The sequence below is a fragment of the Sceloporus occidentalis genome, unplaced genomic scaffold (assembly GCF_023333645.1).
Source record: "Sceloporus occidentalis isolate IW3139 unplaced genomic scaffold, rSceOcc1.0.p SCAF_5, whole genome shotgun sequence".
Lineage (NCBI taxonomy): Eukaryota > Metazoa > Chordata > Lepidosauria > Squamata > Phrynosomatidae > Sceloporus > Sceloporus occidentalis.
Window position 1 is genome coordinate 172657248 of NW_028316985.1, and position 20199 is coordinate 172677446.

Genomic DNA, 20199 nt, shown 5'->3' on the forward strand with positions numbered 1-20199 from the left:
TGTATATGTACTATGATTTGTGCAGGAACATAGAACACCTGCAGAATGTAGCCCTAGGACAGACAAGTCTACATAGGGACCACCAAACGCAGTGTTCAAATGCAAATCAAGGAACACAAAGAGACACTGCAGAATGGGCCAGCCAGAAAAATCATCAATAGCAGAACACATTATAAACCAACCTAAACATAAAATGCTACTTGAAAACACTGAAATTCTGGACCATGCCAACACCTATCAGGTCAAAATGCATATAGAGGCCATTGAAATCCACAAACACCTAGACAACTTCAACAGGAAAGAAAAAACCCTGAAAGTAAACAAAGTTTGGCTACCAGTCCTGAAAAACACTAAAACCAACACTTAGCACATGCAAATGAACATCACTCAGGGTCAGGGGGTTCTCCTACAGACAATGGATCACTAATTAAATAGACACCCTGAGGCCTTGCCATTCAACAACAGACCATCACAGAGATTAACATGTAAATCACTTCCTCTCAACCAAAGGTCATACAGTATATATACCCTACTTACTTCCATGCCAGCATTCTCTGAAGATGCCAGCCTGACGATGGTAGTGAAACGTCAGGAATAAATTCTTCCAGAACACAGTCACATAGCCCCCAAAACTGACAAAAAACCTAGGACAGATTGTTTGGAATAGCCATGTCCAGTTGGGAGTTGTGCTCTAAAAAGCAAGGTTTGGAGAGTGGGCATTGCTTTTAATAGGCAGAGTCATAGAAGCAGAACAATACAATTTTTGCAAAATATAGGAAATTTTGCTTAATGCTTCAAAGAAAGTATTGAGAAATTTTAGTCAAAGAATTTCATTCTTTCTCCTTCTTTTAGCATTAGAAACACAGAGTGATGTTGATGGGTACCAAGGGAGATTTTGGTTTTTTTATCTGAATTCTGCAGACTGTCAGTTACAATACAACTGGCACATTAACCAATCTCATTTCATGCAGAATTTCACTTCAAATGGAACAGTGTGGCTGCCTTCTTATATATGGTGACCTCTTATGTTCAGATGCCATTTGTTTCTTGGTGTTGTGATCAAGTAAATTAAGAGGGACAAGGAAGTAAAGGAATGTGTCCACATGGAAAGGAATGGTGTGAGGACCCAGGAGCTGCAACTTCTGGGATTCTTGCATGCATCTACTTGGCAACTGTGTGAACCAAACGGTGGGCCATTCTAAGTCTGGTCCAGAATGGGTCTTATGATCTTCTGAGTCTTGGAAAAGTGAAATTGATAGGATTTGGCTAGTCACCAGAATGTTGCCAAATGTACATTACCGTATGTATATACTTGACTATAAGTCGACCTCATGTACACTCAGACACCCGCTGATATGGACCATCCTCCTGATTACTCCAAGGATTACCGTCCTCCTGTCTCTGATTGTTTTAATGCTTTAAATGGTGTTTTATTATTGTTATGTGGGAGGAAGGGTATAGTGGGATTCATTTTTATATTGTATAAATTTTATTGTTGTTGTAAGCCGCCTCAATCTTATTAGAGAGGCGGGATTGGAATAAATTTTTATTATTGTTGTTATTATTATTTATAAGTTGAGGGCATGTTTTGGAGCCAGAATTATGGATTTTGCCATGAACCGTGAATAAATCAAGGGTAAAGCTTGGAGGCTCCTTCAGCGTGTATATGTGTGCGTACAGCAAGAGAGACTCTCATTGAAGCTTTTTGCTTCTGTGTTTGTTTCAACTTTGGTTTCAGCTTTCATCCAGACAGCAACAGCCAATGGGGGCTAGAGAGGGGCACTGTTTCTTTAACAGCAATTAATCACCCAGGACTCTTTCTGCTTGGCTCAAGAGAAAAAGAAACTCTCTTCCCACCACCTGGGAAAATCTGAAAGAGCTGTTATCACATTACCATACTGACTGGTAAATAAGTCAACCTGGAATTTTGGGGTCAATTTTTGGGCATAAATTTTTAGACTTATAGATGTGTATATATGGTATATTAGAACAGCTAATGTATGGGGAGAGGCAGCCTAGGACCCTTGTAAGATCAGGTAGGAGATTGAGCTGCTACCTAACAGTGCTTGTACCAACAGCTTATTTAAAGCAGGAATGGACAACACATGTGCCTCCAGATGTGGACTGCAACTCCCATGGGCCTTAGCCATTATGGCTGGTGTTAAGGAATTATGGGAGTTGATGTTCAGCAACATCTAGATGGCCAAACAATTCTGGCTGAGAGATGACAGAGTGTATCTCCACTAAACGATTATTGTCTCTATCCTTGCCAAACCAGCTTGCATCTTACTCAGTCCTGGAATTTCTAGTTTGGCACAGTTCTTAGAACAATGCTGCAGTGCAGAGGAATGGACTAGACCTCAGCTTCCATAAGATGAGGGAGCCAGAACAATTCAAGTCATATCAAACTGCTATAGAGATCACGGATAAACCCCTGCAGCTTCTTTTACTCAGCTGCCTTCTGCATAAAAAATAAAGCCATACAGGTGTGATGGTGTTTTTCCCCATCTGAAGAGAGCTGGTTCATGCTTTATGTGACAGTCATGCTTTGCTGCCCAGGGTATTATTATTATTATTATTATTATTATTATTATTATTATTATTATTTGTAGTTACCACATTTTCATAGGTGTTTCTCCCTTTCTGATGTTGAACAATGGAACACATACCTGCAAAGCCTGCTGTTGCACTGGAATATACAGAGCTCTATGCAGACATTTTCAGATGTACACACACAAGGTGATGCATTTATTCCAATGCAACGCATAGTATATTTTGTTACAAGTATTATCTCCCTATTCAAACGTGAAATCCAGCACCCAGATTTTGAACACGAGCTTTGCAGTCAGCAGAGTCCACACTACTGAAGAGACACTTGTAACTTTGTCACAGTGGAGCTTCTTCCTCAATCCATGTGTGTGTGCATGCATATATCTCTGTACATGTGCATGCCTTCAAGACCCCTGTCAACTTATGGTGACCTCATGAATCTTTACAGCTATAAAATTCTCAGAAAGGCCAAAGTTAATAATTTGGAAAACATAACCTTGGTAGAATAGTTTAAGTTCTCTCCTTGTCAGTCCCCAATTAATATGGCCTTGTATGTAAGAGGAGCTGCCTTTTGCTGAACCTCCAAACCCATATATCCAAAGCAGACTGTGCAGATAAGCAGACCAGCATCCAGAGCTTGATTTTATGTGAACAACAAATCCTATGGTTTGATTGGTAAATAATGCTCTTGCATGGTAGTTCAGAGCTGAGGCCATTAAGAACAAGAATTATTTTGCCTAAGTGATTCTTCTAACTGTCACTTGGTCAGGGTATTGTTTAATTCAGTGACTGCTTGTACTTGGAAGCCGTTTCTCCTTTCCTTTCACCTTGGGAAGAGGAATAAATCTGTTTGCATTGTTGAGTAATAGGCTTGGGTCTTGGCAAGAACTAATATGCACCATTCAGAAGGAAATGATACACTTTTAACACTTTCTGTAACTTTGACAAATAGCAGGACACAATATATTTTTTGAAAGTTGTATGCCTGTGTGGCTGTGTTTTCCCTTGCCTGCTGAGGCAATAGAAAGTGCCATTGGTGAGGTTTTTATGGTTGTTGTCTGTGCTGTTTTGTTACTTTCTGGCTGATTGCCAGAATTAGATGCAAAGCCAGATAAAAATTCCAGCCGAGCTGCTTTTCCTGTTGTCCTGGCAGCATAATGTTATCAGTTTGAGACCTGTCTCCTCTTTTCAGATTTTTCAGGAGATCTTGTCATACACTTTCTCCTTGATGTTATTTTTTTCCTCCTGTGATAAATGACATCATGAAGATTCCTTTAATCAAAATATGCAACATGTAATATTGAGTTGATAAAGTCACCTGTACTATTCTACAATCCTCATTAACCAACAGAATTTGAGTGAAGAGTGAAATAGGGTAGAAACATTTACAGACATACCTCAGTGAACAAAGAAGGTCCTTTTTACAAAGTCTTTTTATTCCCACCCGGGGCCCCTTTTGTTCCTCATTTTCTTCCTCATAGAGGTTTTTTATTGATATCAGTACTGGGAGGATGGTGAAAGAGGTGTTTGTTTTTAATCTACCAAAGTAATGTCTGTTTCGGCTGGAAAGGAAAACCACTTGGATCATGGTTTTCGCTATCCCACCTTGAAACAGTTAAAAACAGGAGGGGGAAAAACAGTCCAACTACCAGTCAGGAATGACTTCTGATTGCCCAGAATGTCACTTCTTATCACTGTCACTTTCTTTCTGCTAGCTCAGGAATCTAGGGGATGTAGTCCAAAACAGTAACATTTCCACGCTTTAGTTATAACAGAGTAAGGGCTGTGACTCCTAGCTCCTGTGGACAACTCACCCAACTTCAGATCTTGCTGCCATCAATGTAGAATAATCTGCTTGCTTCCTCCAAATCGATCAGGCAGGTCTGTTTAGACTTTGGTACTAACGTGTGATTTTTGGTTTCTTGTTTCCGCATGAAACCATTTTATATAACTTATTTACAATACGTTCTGTTTGGGTCTTCAAGCCCCAGACATTTATATGTTGTAGAACAACTGGGATTTAGGAAGTAAATCATTACAGTACTTCCCTTTACCAACTCTGAAGGGATTTGTGCTTTGTCACTGGCAGAGAAATTAAATTGTCCAAGATTGAGGGTAAAGTTGCTTCAACAAAAGACATTTTTTGAGCCTGCTTATGAGAAATTGCCCATTTATGTGCTGACAGACATCCTGCCTAGTCATTCTTTTGAACAAGGAGGGCAGGACTTGAAGTTTTATGTGTGTGTTTCTGTGTGTTTGTGAAGCTAACCAGGCTTGGCTGTAAAAGTTGTGCTTTAATTCACCTACACTTGAGGCAGTCTTTGTAAGAAGGCTAACCCTCAGATGATTGCTTCAAGCTCCACATATTTTCATCTGGAAATTCTTATGTTTTTGTTTTGTATTTTATGTGTTTATGTTCCTTCCTGGTGGACACAGGGCCCTTTTGTAATTTTGTAGTTTTGCCTATCACACTGAGTTTCCACTTTATTGATTTTTTTTAAATGATGATGACAATGGTGATGAAAAAAAGCAATAACTATCTAACAGTATTTTTCCACTAGGTGCTACTTGCAACACTAGTTCTCCCCTCCCTACTACAGTCCTTTCGGCATCCTACAGTCTTAAGAAACTCAGAATACATTTTAGTGCTATAGAGGGTTTTAAGGTAGAGAGTGACAGGAAGAAAGCCCCCACATTTCTGGCTTTCACTTTTGCGGATTTGATTATTCATGGATTTTATTAATATGTTCTCTCTAAGAATATCTAGGTCCTCTAGCACAACTCTGTGGCCAACTTTAACCAAAAGTCACACTGAAGGACCGAGAGATTCCTAGAGAGAACACTCCACTAGGCATTTGTAGCTCCTCCAGTGCAATTCTGTGGTCAATATCTGGCAAATGTTGACCACAGAGTTGCACTGGAGGATCTAGAGATCCCTGGAGAGGTGTTCTCTCAGGTAAAAACACAGTGGGGTTTTTTGTTGTTGTTGTTGTTGTTATTTGTGGTTTTTCCACATTCACGGGGTTCCTGTGCCTCTAACCCCAGTGAATGTGGAGGGGCAACTGTTTATTAATTGCCATTATAGCAATAACAGAGTAATAATGGCATTCATAATACATCACTATATCTCTGTGTCTTAAGGTTTTCTGCTCTTGGAAGGGCTGTGTGTTTCTTGCTGACTGAAATAATTGATTGAAATTGCCTTGATTTTTAAATCCATTCACTCTGATTTACAAGAAAGCTCATCATAACATTTTATGTGGGAGTTTTCCCCCAACAAAAATGTACCTGTGATGACCCTGAAGTTCTTGGTATTAGAAAATTAATGCTGCTCAGAGCCTTTATGGGTGGGGGTTAAGGCAATCATGTCATTCGCAATCAGCAATTCCTATCTCTGCTAAAAGTGATTTTTCATAAAATGTACAGTGAGGAACAGACACGTATGCACATGGTGGATGGTGAGCAAAACCCAATCCAAGAAGGCATTGGGGAGTAAATCACACTAACAAGCAGAATATTGCTTTAGAACAGTGTAGACTTGTAAGAAGTCTCACATCAAATAAAAAGTTAAGAACCTGAATTATGCTTCTTGGGGCCCATTGGCCCAGCGAGAAGGTTTTGCTGGCCTCTCATTGGAGAGACCAGCATGTTTAAATAAAACAGCGCGCTTTTTGCGGCCGTTAGACAGGGAGGGGATGGGGCTATAGCCTATTTAAGGCTCGCCCACCCTTGGCTCCCTGTCAGTTTGAAGAGCGCTGGCCCACCCTCCCGCCTCGACAACAGTGTGAGATTCATTCTTATTGCTTTGGGGCCTGGTAGGAATTTTTGCCCTTGTTTTCCCAAGGGTTTTTTGCCTACCCTACACTGTTGGATGGGGAATTGGACGATTGGCTTGGGATGTGGCCATAAATAGGCCTCATGCATAGGCGAGGGGAGATAGTCGGTTCGGTGAGCACCTCGGCACCCTCCTAAAGGGTGAAGGTGGGTCTATGGAACGGAGGTTTACATCTTGAGACTAAACACGAAGGGAAAGAGACTTGCCTTGGGGCTGGCTTGAGATTCAAACCCTCACTTAAGTCTTGAGAGTTAAGTGGTGGAGTCTTGTGTTGGCCTTCCGGATGAGGGCCGGCCAGGGAGCAACCCAAAGTATGGATTGCCCTTGGGGCTCAGGTGTTTTTGCCCTTTTGGAGCTGGGGAATTGGTCTTGGAACAAACCATCCACCAGCTGTACCTGCACAAGGTTCTCCCCCCTGGGCTTGCAGTTCTCAAGAAATAAAGTTAAATAGGTTGAATTTTAATAAAGTTGCCCATTTTATAACCCAGTTCTCTGTGTCTGGTCTCGTTATTTAATGAGTTGGTCAGCAAAACATATTTGTTACTTAGTTTTCGTGAATTATTGCTTCCCTTCACAACAGAAATTTGCTTGAAATTAGTGACTGTAAAATACATATTTATATGTAACATCCTCTGACTTTTGAACAATGGTTCTTCCCAACCATAGAATATACAGTATGACCTCCATAGCTGCAGGGATATGTTCCTGGACCTCCTGTAAAAACACAAAATCACAGGTAATGGTGAACCATATTTGACTTTTGGAGAAAGTTGACCATAGAGTTGCACTGGAGGAGCTAAAGATTCCTGGAGGGAACACCTCTCTAGACATTTCTTTGTCCTCCACTATAACTCTTTGGTCAACATCTGCCAGAAGCATACCATAGATTTGTAATAGAGGACTTAAAAGTGCCTAGGGACATGGGTAAGTGTAACTGTCGGTACCAGTCCTAGAGATATAGGGGGTCATATCCGCTACAGTGGGCCCATCCAGGAGCCAATCATCCTCTTCCAGAGCTCATCATAGACAAATGATCCTAAAACATTTATACCACTGGCTGTGGTGACTGTGAGATTCTGAAAGTTGTAGTCCAAAAAAGTAAAATGTCCAGGTTAACAAAAACAAATGCCTGGATATCTACACACATACCCTTGCCAAAAACAACTCATTAACTCCAGGTATAGAAAATTAACCTGTATTGTTTTGTGTTAAGTAATTTGTCTCAGGACAACTTAGATGGGTGGGTGCCTTCAACTTACTCTTGGGTTGACACTTGGGATTAATACATTTTTCTGATAGTGGTAGTTGTATTTCACAGGGGAAGAGGACACATTAAAATTTAATCAGGTTAAGTTGGTAGGTTGGTGGATTTGGAGACTGATGTTCTAATCCCCACTGAGCCATGAAACTCAGTAGTGAACTTGAGCCAGTCCCCCTTTCATAACGTCACCTTACATCACAGGAAAAATGAGGAAGAGGAGAACCATTTATGCCATTCGGTGAAATTGACCCTAAAATATAAGCTTTGTAAACTGGGTGTGGACAATATCTTTCCCTAGGAAAGCTTTCCTATTCCCTTTTCCTAGGACAGTTTGGCCAAAAGATAGGTAAACACTTGGAAGGAGCCAGTGGGTATGAAATTAGTGAGGCAGAACCCTGATAAGATACATCATGCTTATTCATCATTCTTGTTCATACAATGTGTGTTCATACCTTAAATGTTCCTAGGTTCAAAGCATGCACTTGGATGTTTTCATTTGCTTTTTATCTGAACATATAATTAATATGTTTCCATATCTTCTTCATTAACAGACCATTTGTAAGGAAGAGCCATTCATTGCTGTACTGCAGCCCCCATCAGCCCGTTTTGTCCAGAAATCAGATCAACACCACGTGAAACTGACTGGAGCTTGTTACACCATTCATGTCCATGGGGACTGTACCAGATCCCCTGAGGTCTGCCAAGCTTTCATTGATCACTGTGTCTGAGGAGAAGAATGGTCTAGGAGAGCTGCCATCCTCTAAATGCCAGCACAAGCAAGCAAGCATAGAGAGAAACAGCAATGGATATCCTTTTAGTGCCAAAGTGCAGCCCACTGGAGAGCAGCTGTCTGAAGTGAACTGTGTGGCAGAAGCCAGTGTTCCGAGGGTTGAGCAGCCTTGTGAATATGACACTAGCCACACAAGCATGTCTTCTCCTGGGTCCCTCAGCCCATCCAAAGAAGGCTGCCTAGCAACTCTGGAGATAGTGAATAAAACTAAGCAGGGAGCCAGCAATGATTCCAAAGGTCAGATCTTAGTGCAAAGCCCTAGTATGGAGCATGCTACACTCAAAGCACCCGTGACTCAAGAGGCCAAAGATGTTGGTCAGAGTCATGGTGGAGAACTCCTCTGTAGTGCAACTGATAAAGTAAGCTCTCCATCTGAAGTAGGTGCTAGCATTGTGAAGAGTAAACCCCATGATCCACTTTCTCTCCCTTATGTTCATCCAGATACTCAGCAAGCCACTCCAGCAGTAAAGGACAGAAGGTTTGGTTCCAAGAAAAATGGAGTCTCAGATTCAGCAAAGGTGTTGGAACCAGTTTCTGATCTTGGGCTGAAGACTTCTGTTTGCTTGGATGCAACACTGATGGATACAAATTTCCACCCAAATCCCAGGACTGTGCCAGAATCTGTACCCAAATCCAAATCTGAGAATACATCGCAGCCATCATTCAGTAATGAGACTACATTGGAGGCTATTCCAGAGCTTTCCAAGTTCACAGACAGAGGTACAATGACAGTTCAGCCTGGTGGCAGGTCAGCAAATGAAGATGATGTAAGCAAGACCTGTCAAGATGCTGAGGTTCAGGCAGTAGCTAGCATGGAAAGCAAATCAGCTTCTACTAGTCCAAGTATCTTTGCTGCCTTCCTAAAAGAAAACATGCTTTCTGAGGCAAAACAGAACCAAGACCAGTTGCACATTATTTACACGGCAGCCAATGGGAAGGAACAATCCAAAATTGTTGACAACTTTGCCCAAAAAGCCCCATCCACTGGCATCATGCCTGAAGTGCATATTCAGGCACCAGCTGCAGCAAAGAAGAAGCTGGAAGCTCAAGTTGTCAAACCTCAAGATGGTCTATCAGGAATAATGGATGCAGTCCATTCTGCTTCATTGGACAAGGCAGAGCATCCATGCCCGCTGGCATCTGGTCATACTCCAAAAATATCGGTCAAGGGGATGGAAGTGGAAACAGCAGGAGTAGCTAGATATCACAGTAGCCTTCCTCAGCAAATGGTGGACAGTTCAGTTTTACAGATAAGGCCTGTTTACCAGATTTCTGTTCACACCAGTAGTCAGCCTTTGGCCTCCTCACACCCTATGAACATTGGAACCACACTACCTCTGTGTTCTGCTTTACCAGAAGTCAAAAGCAAACATCATCATATTGGAATCTCTGCAACAGAAGGTCAAGCAACATCTCTGTCTTGCCACAGAGGGCCTGAAGAGGTTAAGACCCTACTCAGCACAGCTGGTGTTCATGACAGCAGACAGGGAGAGCAACTGCAAATCAAGACTGTTAGTGACTTGGTGACAGGCCTGTCTAGTTTCCATGTTGATGCAAAACCAAATGAGGAGGACAACATTGTCCACTCTGATCCTAAAGGACAGGAGATGAGTAAGACAACAGCTACGGCAGTGGCTCCTGCTAGGTCCCAAGCAACATGCCCTCCATTTGCAGCCCAGAAAGAACAAGGCAGGTTTGGAGGCACTCCCAAAGAGACAGAAACATTGGGCAGTCATAGTCTTGCTGTTGGGTTGGAGTCTAAATTGAGCAGCAATTCTGCCCAGGATCTAGAGATTAAAAACAATGAAATGAGGAAGGGTCCAAAGCTTTCCCTAGCAGAAGCTCCTGCTTCCATCCAGCCTATGGCAAGCCTTTGCGAAAAGAAGAAAGAATCCAAATCTGAGGCTAAAGTGCATCTGAAGCAATCCAAGCATGTCAGAGATGTGGTATGGGATGAACAGGGCATGACCTGGGAGGTTTATGGAGCATCCCTTGATCCAGAATCTCTGGGGATTGCTATCCAGAATCATTTACAGAGACAGATCAGAGAACACGAGAAACTGATAAAGGCCCAAAACACCCAGACTCGTAAATCCATTTCTTCAGATACATCTTCAAATAAAAAACTCAAAGGGAGGCAACACAATGTTTTCCAATCTGTATTGCAGAATTTCCGGCGCCCAAATTGCTGCGTTCGCCCTGCTGCTTCTTCTGTGTTGGATTGAAAGAGTTGGGGATATGGGTTGGAAGGTAGCCATGTGTATATGTGTAAACAGAAATCCTTAGAAAATAAGTCCCAAAGTTCAGCTTTATTGTTTGAGTTTCTAATGCAATGACTGAACAGGAGGGGGATATAGTGACTACATATTTTATTCCAGTAGTCATCCAGTCTTATCTATCTGATACGTTGCAAAATGGCACAAGTAGCTTTGGTTTTTGCTTAGACATGCTTGGCCCCAATAGCTGCCAGATGAAGCACAATTAAAAATTGCCAATTTACTGTAACAGCCCATGGCAGCTTGAAAGACAGAAGAAAGGGAGGGCATCAGACCATTTAAACATTATTTATGTATGACTAGATCTTGCACAGAAAGTTTTTAATAATGTTGGTAATGAAAACTTCAGCAGCCCTTCAATAATGTAGTAAATATTCCCAAACAGAGGGAAATATATATGTGTACATGTGTATATTCAAAGTACCTATGTTGGATTGATTTTGAAAAGGAGTGGCTTTTCTTAGATTTATTAACTCTGTGAGAAATCTTTATAGAGTTGTGTGCAAGCTCTCTTATTTATTCCAGTAGAATAAAATTCCAATACCAGGCCTACCCAGAGGAGGCATTTCAGAGACAATTTGTCTTCTTGCTTCACACGTTGAAGAGAGTTGGGACTTTTGTGCTAATAATCTGTACAAAATACAGAGTTACATTGTGCCGAAAAAGCCTCTGGCAGCCCTGTCACAATAAAGGTGCTTAGAACTGGAGTGTGAGGGACTTCAGATATGACAACTGTAACAAATTTCAGTGGGTGCCAGATGTCCTTTCAGCATTTTGGGACTTCGGTGTGAGATTTTGACTGTTATTTGTTTATTGGTGTGTTTTGTTTTTCTGTGGGTGATGTTTTGAAATGCTTTTTTTCTGAGATTTTACTTCCATACCATGTAGTAGTAGAGAAGGAAGGAAAGTAGAGAGGGTTCAGAACATTGTGTAGTCCTTTTAAAAAGTCTGTTCATGCTACACAAAGATATCTCCACCTGTAAAGTAGGAAGCAACAGAATGTTGCCTGAGGCAAAAGCTTTGTGTTTTCACTAACTGCTGACAACCCATCTTGGTGCAGGGAGGAAATCCTTTTGACAGAAATGTGTTAATATTACTTTGATTCATGAAGCCATGGATTGCTTACCATGCAGAGTCTTTATTTTATGCATTTTATGGAGGTAAAACGTTAACCACATATCCTAGAGCAGGAGATGGGGAACTTCTAGCCTGTAAGGTGATGTTGGAGCACAATACCTATCATTATTGATCTTGAGTTTGGTGAGAATTAGAATCTAACTACTCTTAGAAGGTCACTAGCCCCTAATCCAGTGTAATGTGGTTACAGCTCCCAAGAGAGCAGTTGCAGAGAAGCTAAGAGGAGTTACCCAAGGAGATATGTGCTGCTGTGTCTCCAGTGTGTCCTTTTTTGACTCAAATGGCAAGCCATGACCATACAATCACTGCTATCCTAGAAGTTGTGCCTTGACCTTTGTGTCGATGGTTATGTTAAAGAACAACTCTCTCAAATGTTGTTTTTTCCTGCAGATCACATAGATCAGGCTTGGGGAACATAAGTTCCCCCATGAGTTTGTTGGACTGCAGCTCCCATTGTCATAGGCAGTGGGTAAGGGATCATAGGAGTTACACTCCAACAATCTCTAACCATGTGTTCCCTATTCCTGTCAAAAATCAACTGGGGAGTAAAAATACCTCCTTCTGATCTCACCAGCTGTATCCAGAGTGGCTCCTTAACACATAGTCAAAAAAGAGGAAATATATCAGCAAAAAAAGAGGAAACGAGAGAAAGTATTTGCATATTTATATGTATACGTGCCAATTTTGAAATAATTGTTATTCTCTTGAGATATGATCTATATCACTTGATTGAGAAAAATGTGGCCAGATGACCTTCGCACCTCTTCATAGTTGCTAATGGTGTGCAGGTTCCCTCACTGTTTTCCCTTCTTGTAAGTCTTTTATCTTTCGTCTGGGATTCAACTGTACAGACTTTAGGATGAACTTAGCCTCTTGTGAAGTGAGTCACATAGCCAACCTCTCTAAATGTATATAATTCACGGCCTAGGGTTTCTTTAGGCAAGGAATAATCAGAGGTAGTTTGCCTTTATCCTTTCTCTGAAATCTAGCCTCCTAAGTGCACGATATTCCTTGGCGGTGCCCCATCCAAGCACTAACCAGGCTTGACCCTGCTTTGCTTTCAGGATCAGATAGAATCTGCTTCCTTCAGAGCCACAATAGCCAAGCTACCTCTTTCTTTCCACTTCCCCAGAAGAGTGTACTTTAAAAAAAAACACACTACAATCCCTAGAATCCCTCAGCCAGGGCAGTCCCTGGCTTTCATGGCTGGGGGAGTCCAGAAGTTGTAGTCTTATAAGTAACTCTTACAGGTTTGAGGGGCATCCTTCCTGACATTATCTTAATAAAGGGAAGGAGAGGGATTTTTGTCCAGAAAAAGGGGCTGAAAAAGTGATGTAAAGTACATAACCTTTCTTTTAAAATACTGCTTTCTCGAGAGCCCACCTCAAACCAGCTCCCCAAACCTCCTGCAAGTTACTTCCAGATGTTATAATATAATTTCCAAATTAGCAAAAATGGTTGCATTGTTAGCCAGCTGTGGCCAGTGTTGGCCAGCTCAGAGTGTGCCCACTCCTGACTTAATGGCATGGAGCCCATGATTGCATTCTTCGTGTATCACCCCATTAAACACTCCAGGGCAGGTTAGAAGAGAACACAGAATAGTTGCTATGCAAACTAGGTTTGTCCTTTTTTCTGGCAGGGATGATTGCTAGTTCCTCATGTGCAATCAGGGAAAAGACAGATCCTTTAGAGTAAAGGGAGTGTAGTGCTCTTGAGATGTTGTACTAAAGCTTCTATTATCCCCAGTCAACATGCCCAGTCATGTTGGGTTTATACTCCAAAAGATCTGTACCCCTGCTTCACAGGTAGCTATGCCAGCAAGTGAACATTAGAAAAGAATCCTAAGTGCTCCTTGGAAAGGCTTAGACATGTTTCCAATGTCATACAGATACTCAGTGGCCCAGTTTTGTGCACCTTTGCACTTTTACTAACATTGACCATTAAAAAAGAAAGAAAGGAAAGGAAATCAATTCTAAATTATTCCCCCTTTCTGCAGACTGGGGGTGGTACCCAGCAGGAAAAGTACAGTAGATTAATTGGTTTATAACCATGGTTGTGTAACTGACACTTTATAGATCTGCAAGCATGACTTAAGGAGGGAAAGAGGGAAGAGTAATCACAGCCTCCAAATGGTTGTCCAACCTTGTCTTTTCACTTCAGAAAAGTCCCAAGGAGGAAGACAATGTCAATGATCCAAGCAGAAAAGCCAATGATAAGCGTTGTGTAGAAATCCTTGCTCAAGCTCAGATACAGATAAAAGACTTAAGCAGCCAACTAGAATCTGTTCACAATAAGGTAGGACAGATTTCAGGAGCAAAATCCAGATTTCCTGAACAATGCACAAACAGACGTTTATTATGGAGAACATTCATGGCAGAATCATGAGGTATAAAAAAAGCATGGAGCCACTATTTGAAATAACAGCCACATGTTGAATTTAGGGCTAGTCCAAACAATATTTTTGCTGCCTGAAGCAGAGCAACAAATTGTGTTTAGCACCGAAATTAGCCAAGTTATTTTGACATAGGACTCAGAAAATCCACACATGTCTTTTCTTGCAGGGATATATCCGGGGGGGGGGGGGTCCAGACCCCCCCATTCCGTTAGATACAATGAATGGTGCGTGCTGCCGCACCGCCGCACCCAAGCCCCATTATAATGGTGGCACTTCGTCTGGACCCCCTCCTTCCCAAAATCCTGGCAACGTCCCTGCTTCTTGTTTGCAGTAACAGTACAACATCAACACCTTTAACACTGAAATGTTTTCTGTCCCTTCAGAATATTCAAAATCTGCTACCTGTTTCAGTCATTTCACTTTGTCTAATGACAGAATCCAGAGATAGCACAAAAATAGCACAAAACTATCACTGCTCTATTACTCCACCAAGCTCAGTTTCCTAATGTTGGGAAACACATTTTTAACACTGGGAATAGTTACAAATATTTATTCCATCCCTAATAGAGCTAGTCTTGCTTGCCCTCTTTCTCCTTTTAAATTGTGTATTTCTTCACTTTCATTCCACCTAATTTGTTTCCATGGTTGCAGAAATGTATAGTATTGTGCTGTCAAGAAACAAGAGAAGTATTGTCCATATTACAGAGAGGGAGGAGATCCCAACATAACTTCTGCTGTGACTAAAAATGGAAATTGTCGTAGTTTTGTTATCATATACAGTTCCACTTTTCAGTTCCTAAATTTACCTCCATGGCAGGGTTTATTTAAAGGACTAGTTTCAATTCTGATATTATTTTGTAAAGTTTCAAATACACACCTTGTAGTTAGTTGCCATTATAGCTGGAATTTTTTAAAACTGCTGTTTTCCTATTTCTCAAAAGTCACAAAATTAGTTGTGCTTGGGTTTTTTTGTTTTGTTTTGTTTTTTTGTTTGTTTTGTTTTGTTTTTCAGATTAAAAAATAATTAAATGTTACAGGCTAAGAAGCAGGAAACTGTAGAATATTCAAGAGACGGTTTTCAGCTTCCACGACCTTCCCAAGGATCAGTCTCCAGTTCAAGCAAAACTACATGGAACTAGGAGTGGATTTTCGGAGAAGCAGGGAAGCCTAACAACCCTCAAAATGACCAAACTGTTACTCCTAGAAGCCTCCAGGAAAGGCAAAACAACTTTGGGAAGTTGAATAATGTGGGTTAATAAGACAGATTATCAATGGAGCAATTGCCCAGGCTCTTATAGGGAGAGGGCCAGTGCTGGAAGAAAAAGGCATACAGTGGATCCTTGGTATCTGCTGGGATTTGGTTTGAAGATCCCCCACGGATACCAAAATCAGTGGATGCTTATATACAATGGCATCATAAAATGGTATCCCTTATATCAAATGGCAAAATAAAGGTTCGTTTTTGGAATTTATAATTTTTGGAATACAGTGGAACCTTCTTATACGCTGGGGTTTGGTTCCAAGATCCCCCGTGGATAACAAAAGCCGTGGATGCTAAGTCCCATTAAATATAATGATATAGCAAAATGGTGTCCCTTATAAAAATGGAAATTCAAGGTTTGATATTTGAAATTTATACTTTTTTGGAACATTTTCAAACTGGATGCTTGAATCCGTGTATAAAATATCTGTGTAAGAAGGGCTGACTGTATTTTCAAGCTGTGAATGCTTGAATCTGTGGATAAAAAATCTGTTGATACGAAGAGCTAACAATAATTTGCTTTTCTTCTTTCCCAGCAACTTCTTGAACCTCCAAATGTTTCTGTTATCAAGATTTTGTGAGTTCCTTGAGTCACTGAGTGAGAATAGATAAAATCAGGCTGTGAGTCTCATTGAAACTGCAAGGCAAACAAATGGGTTTAGACATGAAAAGTTTTGTGTGTTGCTGTCAGAACAGCTCACACACATGCACAAAGGGGGGTTTACTTTAGGAACTGTTCAAAGCCCTAACATCTTTAATCTATCTTTGGACACAGGCTTCCAAAAGGCCATGCAGGGCATATTTTGCCATCTGCTGCAATAGCCTATGGTACAAGACACCTGGAGGTGAGCCCCTCTCCCTCCATCCACACAAAGTTACTAAAACCAATTATAGTGTCACTGCAAAAGGAACAAAGTTAACTCCTGTTATATTAAAAGTTTAATGGTACTTATGCTTTAATAATGAAACAAATAATTACAAGTAACTCAAAATTTATAACTAGTTACTTCTAAGCAAGGGTATTAAGATTTTTCAGCCATCCTTGCCCTGCTGCAAGGAGAACATGGTTATTGATAACTACTAGTCATGAGGGCTATCTGTTATTCCAGTATGGGACCTGTGCACATCTTAAGGCCAGTTGCAGGAGAACCTGTGCAGGGGGTTGTTCTTGACTTCATGTCCTGCTTGTGAGCTTCATGGCTGCCCCTAGTTGGCCCCTGTGCTGGAGTAGAGATACCTTGGGTCAGATCCAGCCTGGCTCTTTTTACAATAGCTGCCTTAAGCCACTTTTGTTCATTTGTTCTACATCATGTTTGACAGCTTCGGTGTGCATTAAAAAGGGATTTTAAAGATGAGCCCATTTGACTTAACTTCCAACTAAATCTATTTTATTCCATGATGCCCTCATAAGTAGGTTACATATTTAGGATACACTTCATCAAGCTTCACTTTCTAAGCATTTCATCTGACAGCAGTGGGATGTGTCTTCAGGAGCCCTTTCACATTACATGATTATAACACTGTGATTCCACTTTAACTGCCATGCCAACAGCCTATGGAATCCTGGAACAGGTAACGTGGTGAAGCACTAGAGCTCCCTAGCTGAGAACTCTACATACCCCCATTTAAACTGCAAATCCCAGGCACTAAGGCCCAGTACAGATGGGCCTTTTAGCACGTAAGGAATACATGCTAGGGTTGCCTCGGGGTGTTGCTTACAGACACCCCGCAACCCTAGTACGTATTCCATACGTCAAAATGGTGGCACCCTGTACAGATGGCGCACTCAGGTGTCACAAGTGCGCCAGGAAAAGAACCCGCTTTTTGCGGGTTCTTTTTCTGCTGCTGGGAAACCGCACGGTTTATCTGCTGCGGCTTCCCGCCGACGGAAAAGGAGGCACCAGCAGAGCCTTTTAGGATGCTCTTTATTGGGCCTTAAAGTAGTATTGTCTGAAGGGCACTTAAACTGATTGTAAATTCTACTAACACCAATGGGATTTACTCCTAAAATAAATTGCTAAGGATAGGGGTATTCTGATTAGGAAACACTCCTCCCTGTTGGCCCCAAACCAGGCTTTCCCTAGCATGGAAATAAGTGGTGTGAACTTCTTTAAGTTCTACATGAGACAGAGGGAGCAAAGCCAGTGAAAAAGAGGAGTCCAAGATGGTTACAAGGCATAAACAGGACATTTTATTAGATCTCAGAAGATAACAAAACAGCCATTAGTATTAGCCACTAATGGGCTGTAAAAAGCAATCAAAGTCCTAATGGAGTAAATTAGAAATAAGAAGTTGAACTGCATCCTGGGGAATGTAAAATTGGGGATTGGGGTTCCATGTTTAGAAAAAAACCATCTCTTTAATCCAGAAGTAATGCATAAGATTGAAATCTTGTAAGCCTCATTGAATTCAATAGAACTTACTGCTCAGGAGATTTCCAAAGGAACAAATCCCATGAAATCAAAAGCATAAGATAGCTACTATGAATGGGTGCATGACCCAGACATCTCAATGGGCCACCCCTCCATTTTCATGGACTTGAAATTTGTATCTCTCACAAATGGGTTGCGCCCCATGGGTGCACACCGCCATTCAAGCCAGTGGGGCTTGGAATATTGGCACACTTCTGTTTTCCGGGGGGGGGGGGGAGTTCCGGAACCGATCCCCTGCAGAGGGGCGACTGTAATTACTGTATAACAAATTTTTGAAATGATCAAAAATTCTGTTTTCTCAGTAACTGCTCTGTCTCTCTGTGCCTTCAATTCATATCAATCTTATGGTGATCCTAATCACAGGGTTTTCTTGGCAAGGTTTGTTGAGTGGGAGGGGTGCCATTGCCTTCCTCTGAAGCTGAGAGAGTACAGGTTGCCCATGCTTACCTAGTGGGATTCCATGGATTTGAACCCTAATCTCCCAAAGTCTTGATCCCACATTTAAACCATTATACCATACCAGCTATGAGTAACTAAGCAGTTGCATAAATGACAGGCAATAAGATTACATGTATACTATACCGTTGGTGAAAATACTTAGGAGCTGGTTAGTTTGTTTTACTCTAGTATGCACCAACATAGTGTCAGGAATGGGCACATATAAATAAGTTTAAACATAAGCAAACAAAAATGCAAACCTCATTGGGTGCCCTACTTAAATTAAAAGTAGTTAATATGGTCACAAGGAGATCTTGAGACCTTGCAGCACTTATGTAAGTGTTATACAGTAGAGGACAATAATAGGCAACCAGCAGTCTGTGCCAAATCAGGCTCTTGAAATATGGCCAGTAAATTCACCTTTTCACTTCCAAAACACCAAGTATAACTGAAATTTTAAAAATCAAAGTAGGGTTATACCTTTATGGGTCTACTAAAATATCACCAAGGAGACAAGCTTCTGAATCCACCAGAACGCTTCATGTTATAGAGCATTATATTTTATTTTTAAAAAATGTTTGTCTTCTATCCTGTATCATATGATCTCATGAAAGCATACAATATAATCAGTTTAACCATTGTAAACTGGACAAAACAAGCAAAAATAATGTAAACAGACTAAAAGCATTTGAAAAAAAATTAACAAAATGAAACAGGACAGTTACAACATTTTAAAACCATTAAAAGGTAAGGCACATGTGCACATTCAAATAATATCAGTTAGCCTCTCTCCCCAAAGGCTTTAATAAAAAAAAAACATGGCTGGTATCCTTTTCAATGTACACAAGATCATAAGCCTAATGTTTGACCCTGTAACTTTGGGATCCACTTTTATGGTCATTAATGGCTGAAAGTGACCGCCAAAAAACTACCTCTTATGGCTGGCAGCAGTCCAGTTTCCAAGAATCTGCAGATCAAGGTGCTGAGAAATGATGACTGCAGCCCTCTCAGTTGTGGGGCATGTTGAGATGAGCAGCTCCTGCCATAATACTTATGTCAATGTTTCCCAGTCGAAAAAGAGTTGCAGTCATCTTTTCCCAGCAGCCCAGTCTACAGTGCCTTGGAAATCCCTTGGTTGGGGCACTGCCTGCCTTAAGAGGTAGTTTTTTGGCTCTGCTGGTGGGACACAGAGGAGGTCCCCTCTTGCAGGTCTCAATCCTTGGGATAGGGGAAACAAACAAGTCCTGATCAAATGTCACAAGTTTCAGTATGACTTGAAGAATCTGTGTGAGTGGTGACCATGGCAGGTTGCACCATAGGCAACATGCATTTGGCCTTCCATATCTATGTATTCTTTATCCATGCATTCAACTATCCTGAAAATATTTAAACAAACGTAAAGCCTTAAAAGCAAACCTTGATTTTTCTATTTTAGATAAGAGACACTATTTTGCTATGCTGTTGTATTTAATGAGACTTGAGCATCCCCTGATTTTGGTATCGATTGCGGGGGGGGGGGGGGGGGAGCTGGAACCAAACCCCAGCAGACTCCAAGGGCCTACTGTAGAATCAACTGCCTGTCTCTGGCTCTATAGCCAAAGGGTTTGGAAGTCAGTGGTTTATCCATGGCTTTTAGGTGATGCATATTCCATGTGCTTTCCTTCTTTTGTGGTATTTTACTCATCCAAGAAGAGTATGACACACACATGCCCCACAACTCTTTATTTTACTCATGAATCACACTGCTGCATTTCTTTTTGTAATATGCTAAGTGACCTCCATTAGGCCCAGACCACCTTTTTCCATTTAACTTCAATAAGATGA

The 20199-nt window shown here is 41.2% G+C and overlaps 1 protein-coding gene across 1 annotated transcript in view; it reads left to right on the forward strand.

Annotated features, from left to right (window-relative positions):
- Window positions 1-19890, forward strand: part of GPRIN3 (GPRIN family member 3) — a 60546-nt gene extending 40656 nt beyond the window's left edge. Inside the window, exon 2 of the mRNA XM_089526125.1 lies at window positions 8198-19890. Coding sequence (XP_089382251.1) covers window positions 8310-10661 — 2352 coding nt within the window. The 5' untranslated portion in view covers window positions 8198-8309 and the 3' untranslated portion in view covers window positions 10662-19890. The remainder of the gene's footprint in view (window positions 1-8197) is intronic.
- The last annotated feature ends 309 nt before the right edge of the window (window positions 19891-20199 follow it).